Raw genomic sequence first — 5,252 nt, forward strand, 5'->3', positions numbered from 1 at the left:
TTATAAATCCCACAACTCCAGATGAAATTCTCAAAATTATATATTCATTGAAAAATACAAAAAGTACAGGCTATGATGAAATAACTACTGATGTAATAAAGCGGGTTGCTCCTATTATTGCACCAATATTAAGCCACATTATAAATCTCTGTATCGATAAAGGGACATATCCCGATGCACTTAAAACATCTATTATTATACCACTATTTAAGAGAACCGACAGGGAAAATATGAATTATTATAGGCCCATAGCATTGATACCAATTTTGTCTAAAATTTTTGAAAAAGTAGTATATCAACGTTTAAACTGTTACATGGAGAAGTATAAAATTTTCTCTCCAATGCAAATGGGATTCAGGCAAAACAAGTCTATAAATATGGCAATATATGAATTTTTAGCCACAATATTAAATAGCATGGATAAGCGTATTCATGTAACAGCCCTTTACATGGATCTAACAAAAGCTTTTGACTACGTGAACCATGACATACTACTAAATAAATTGGAAAAATATGGAATCAGAGGTACGGCAAAAAATCTTATTAAATCATACCTGACTAATAGAAAGCAAAAAACACGAATTGACAGAATATGCCTAAAATCAAAAACTGACATAGCTTACTTCTCAAATGATAAGGAAAACCGATTTGGCGTTCCGCAGGGAAGTGTATTGGGGCCGTTACTATTTCTTATCTATATAAATGACCTACCTCAAGTCACAGATCACCCCATGGTTCTATTCGCTGATGACAGCACAGTGTTATTTAAAGATAACACAGATTCAAATTTTGAAACAGAAATAAATACAACACTGAAGAACAAAATAAATTGGCTTAGTAACAATAAGGGTAAGGCTGGGGGGGGTAAGGGTAGGGCTGAGCTGTAGGCTACTACCGGGGTCCATAGGTGGCGGATAATGGAACGGCTTGGAGATATCCTAGCTAGCTGTGTACACAGCCCCCGACCAAGCAGCGGCAGGTGTTTGAGGGTGTAGTGGGTGCTCCTAGGGAGGGAGTACCTTATAAAATACTGCAAAAGACTCGATGAAAACTCTGTGACATGGCGAGTAAGTGCCGCCATCAAATAAGCACTCCCCTGTACGTTGGCAGCTGGACGGACAGTAGGCTCGAGAGTGGAGATCGCGGGGATCGGTACGGTCGAGAGTCACCTTTTGTTATTCCGGTAGCAAACAGCGATGTGGAAAGCAAAGGGAAAACTACCACATTATTTCTTCCCAGGAAAATCATTATGGCTGTACAACAAAATTGCATGGCCCTCAGTCCCCGGCAGACCTTAAATGGTCAGAGGGTGCTAAGAATCCCCGGGTCAGCCATAAAGATTGCCACATGGAATGTTCGGAGTATGTATACTCAGGAGAAAATAAAAAATGTAGAACAAGAGATGACAAGACTCAATATAGATATACTGGGCATTAGTGAAGCCAGATGGAAAGGTTCTGGTATTGAAGAATCAGAAGAATATGTCACATATTACAGTGGCAATACCCACAAGGACCATAGACAAGGAGTTGCAGTCATGGTAAAGAGACACCATAAGGCATCTATAATCAATTTCTTGCCAATATCTGACCGCGTTATGCTCCTTCAGATACGATCTCAACCTGTGAACATAAACATAGTGCAAGTTTACGCCCAGACTGCAGACAAAAGTGACGATACGGTAGAAACTTTTTATAATGAGATCAAAGACGTCCTTCAAAAGTTAAAAACACACGAGTGTAATATTGTCATGGGCGACTTTAATGCCAAAATTGGCGAAGGTAGTGTCGCAGATATCGTCGGAGGCTATGGCTTAGGATTGCGCAATGACCGTGGTGATCGTCTGATTCAGTTCTGTCAAGAGGAATCACTGGTGGTGACGAATACCTTTTACAAATTACCACCACGAAGACTGTACACATGGAAATCACCGGCAGATTCACCCTCCCAAATAGTGCGTAATCAGATTGACTTCATTCTTGTAAATAAACGCTACCGGAATAGTTTCAAGGCTGTAAAAACATACCCAGGTGCAGATGTAGGATCCGACCATAACCCACTAGTTGGAACGGTTACTACTAAACTGAAGAGGTTGATATCACCCAAAATGAGACCCAAATTTGACATATCCCGACTTAGAGATGTGGATATTAAACAAAGGTTTCATATGAACCTCCACAACCAAATGCACGAATTGCAGCAGAGTCAAAGAGGTGTAAAGGAACCGGAACAAGTATGGAATCAATTTAAGGATGTCATTATAAATACGGCTAAGGAGATACTCACACCAACAGCCGTCGTGAAGAAAAAGGAATGGATCACGGATGAAATCATGGATCTTATGATACAACGTAGAGAAGTGAAACATACAGATCCAGCAAAATACAGGCTGATTCATAGACTGATAGGACGGAAATGCATTGAGGCCAAAGAAAACTGGATAAACGACAGGTGCACGGAAGTAGAGTCACTACAGGCCAGACATGACTCCTTTAATATGTACAAAAAGATAAATGAGATCTTAGGACTGAAAAAGAAACCTGCCAACAATACCCTTATAGATAAAAATGGAGCATACGCCATGACTATTAAGGAGAAACTGGACATCTGGAAGGAGTACATTGAGGGGTTATTTTATGACAACAGAAGTGAAAACGAGCAATCAGTTGTAGATCATACTGGACCATCTATTACAAAGGATGAAATATCTTATGCCATTAAGTCAGCAAAAAATGGTAAGACAGTGGGCCCAGACGAAATACCAGCCGAAATTTTAAAATTGCTCGAATATGAACATCTGGGAACTCTGGTACAGTTATTTAATGCCGTATATGATACCGGACACATTCCGAAAGATTGGCTCCACTCTACATTTATAGCTTTACCGAAAATCAACAACGCCAAACGGTGCAGTGACTACCGCACAATATCCTTAATGAGTCATGTTCTGAAGATATTCCTCAAGGTCATTCATAACAGGATATATAGAAAATGTGAAGAGAACATCTCAGACACTCAATTTGGATTCAGGAATGGATTTGGAACGCGCGACGCACTGTTTGGTTATCACATTTTAATGCAACGTTGTTGGGATATGGATCGATGCGTATACATCTGCTTCATCGATTACGAGAAGGCTTTCGACCGTATAAAGCACGATAAATTAATTTCAGTTCTGAAAAAGATTGGCCTCGATACAAAAGACATTTCTTTTATAAGAAACCTGTACTGGCAGCAGACGGCAAACGTCCGAGTTGAGCACCACCTTACTGACGATATATGTATACTGCGAGGTGTAAGGCAAGGATGCATAATGTCGCCTTTACTCTTCAACCTCTATGCAGAGGAGATATTTTCTGAAGCTCTTGAAGATGCGACTGAAGGAATTATTATAAATGGGAGGCCCCTGAATAATATAAGATATGCAGACGATACCATCCTCATAGCGAGCTCAATGGAGGAACTCCAAAGTTTACTAGACAGAGTAACATCAGTCAGTGCGCAAAATGGTCTGAATATTAACACCAAAAAGACCAAATACATGACGGTAGGACGTACACCGACCATAGCTGCCCTCTACGTTAACAACCAACCGCTAGAGAAAGTACGTTCATACAAATACCTTGGGTGTATAGTGAACGATCAGGAAGACCACAGTACAGAAGTCAAATGCCGCATCGAACAAGCCCGAAATGCATTCATGAAAAGGAGCCATCTTCTCTGCAACCGTAGTCTCAAGATATCCTCCAGGTGTCGATTACTCCGATGCTACATATTTTCAATACTTCTTTACGGAGTAGAAGCTTGGACTTTAACCCAGACCATGTGTAAACGGTTAGAAGCATTCGAAATGTGGGTTTATAGAAGAATATTGAAGATATCATGGAGGGATAAAATAAAAAACGAAACGGTATTGCAGAGAATGAAAAAAGGGACCGAAGTGCTTAAAACCGTAAAAAGGAGAAAGTTGCAGTACCTGGGACATATTATGCGCAACAGTAAATACGGTTTATTGCAACTTCTCCTACAAGGGAAAATTCAAGGCCGTCGAAGACCCGGTCGAAAAAGAACATCTTGGGTCCAAAATCTGAAAGACTGGTACAACACCGACACCACATCCTTGTTCCGAGCAGCAGTCTCGAAGGAAAGAATAAGCCAGATGATTGCCGACCTCCGATAGGAGATGGTACCCAAAGAAGAAGAAGTAACAATAATCTTTTAATAAATCTGGATAAAACTAAAATAATGACATTTGAACAACAATCTAATAATAATTCTATTGACATAAAATACAATGACCATAAAATTGATGAAACTGACGTGACTAAATTTCTAGGACTTTACATTGACAAAAAAATTACATGGCAAGCTCAGTTCGATCACATATGTACTAAACTAAGCAAATTCTCATATGCACTTTACAATTTGTCCAAAGTAGTTAGTGAAAATGTAGTAATTACTGCCTATAAAGGTTACGTGGATTCCATACTACGTTATATTTTGGGGTAATGCAACAAACAAGGAAACAGTTTTTAAAGCCCAAAAAAGATGTATTCGTGCAATTGCGAAAGTTTGCAGCAGAGATACTTGCAAACCATTGTTTAAAAATTTTTTTTTTTTTTTTTTTTTTTTTAAATCTTTATTAATTTAAAAGGGCTTGGTACACAAGTGACCATGTCACCCTCATTATTACACACACTTAATTAAGCTTATCTATTTGAATTAAATCTAGCACTTAAACCAAAATTGACAATTTTATACAGTATTTTAGCCTTATCAGAGTTTGGTCGTGCTAAAATGCTATTACAGCCACCAGTTACTTGTAAACTATTATCAATATACAATTGTTCTCTTACACTACAATTACGTACACATTCTACAATAATATGGTAAACGTCTTCAATCACACCGCACTCTGTGCAATTAGGAGAGTCAACTTTTTTCATCAGGAATGCGAACTTATTTAACGGTATATGCCCAGATCTTAATCGCAAAGCTGTAACAATATCTCTTCTTGTTAACTCTGATGTATCAAACCATGGTGAGTGAGTAGGGTGTGATTGAATAGTTCGGTACCAAATGCCCAAAGTTTGCGACCGTTCATCGAAATATTCCTTCCACATATCATAACATTTTAATTTAATTTTGGGTAGCAGGTCCGTGTAAAAAGGTAAGGTTTGTGTGGGGATTCCATCTGTAATGGCTACATTCGCTAAGCGATCGGCTTCTTCATTTCCAAGTATGCCTATATG

The 5,252-nt window shown here is 38.9% G+C and overlaps 1 protein-coding gene across 1 annotated transcript; it reads left to right on the forward strand.

Moving 5' to 3' along the window:
• The first annotated feature begins 1,249 nt into the window (after nt 1-1,249).
• Nucleotides 1,250-2,936, forward strand: LOC125489952 (craniofacial development protein 2-like). The gene is made up of 2 exons (XM_048627684.1): nt 1,250-2,735; nt 2,914-2,936. The coding sequence occupies exons 1-2, from the start codon at nt 1,250-1,252 to the stop codon at nt 2,934-2,936; spliced, it is 1,509 nt and encodes a 502-aa protein (XP_048483641.1).
• The last annotated feature ends 2,316 nt before the right edge of the window (nt 2,937-5,252 follow it).

Source organism: Plutella xylostella, chromosome 4 (genome assembly GCF_932276165.1).
Source record: "Plutella xylostella chromosome 4, ilPluXylo3.1, whole genome shotgun sequence".
Lineage (NCBI taxonomy): Eukaryota > Metazoa > Arthropoda > Insecta > Lepidoptera > Plutellidae > Plutella > Plutella xylostella.

Excerpts from the sequence above, each read along its gene's own strand:
- LOC125489952 (XM_048627684.1), top strand. The coding sequence starts at position 1,250 with ATGGCTGTACAACAAAATTGCATGGCCCTCAGTCCCCGGCAGACCTTA. Across the intron at positions 2,736-2,913 it reads CATTAAGTCAGCAAAAAATG|TGACTACCGCACAATATCCT; the intron begins GTAAGACAGTGG and ends CAAACGGTGCAG.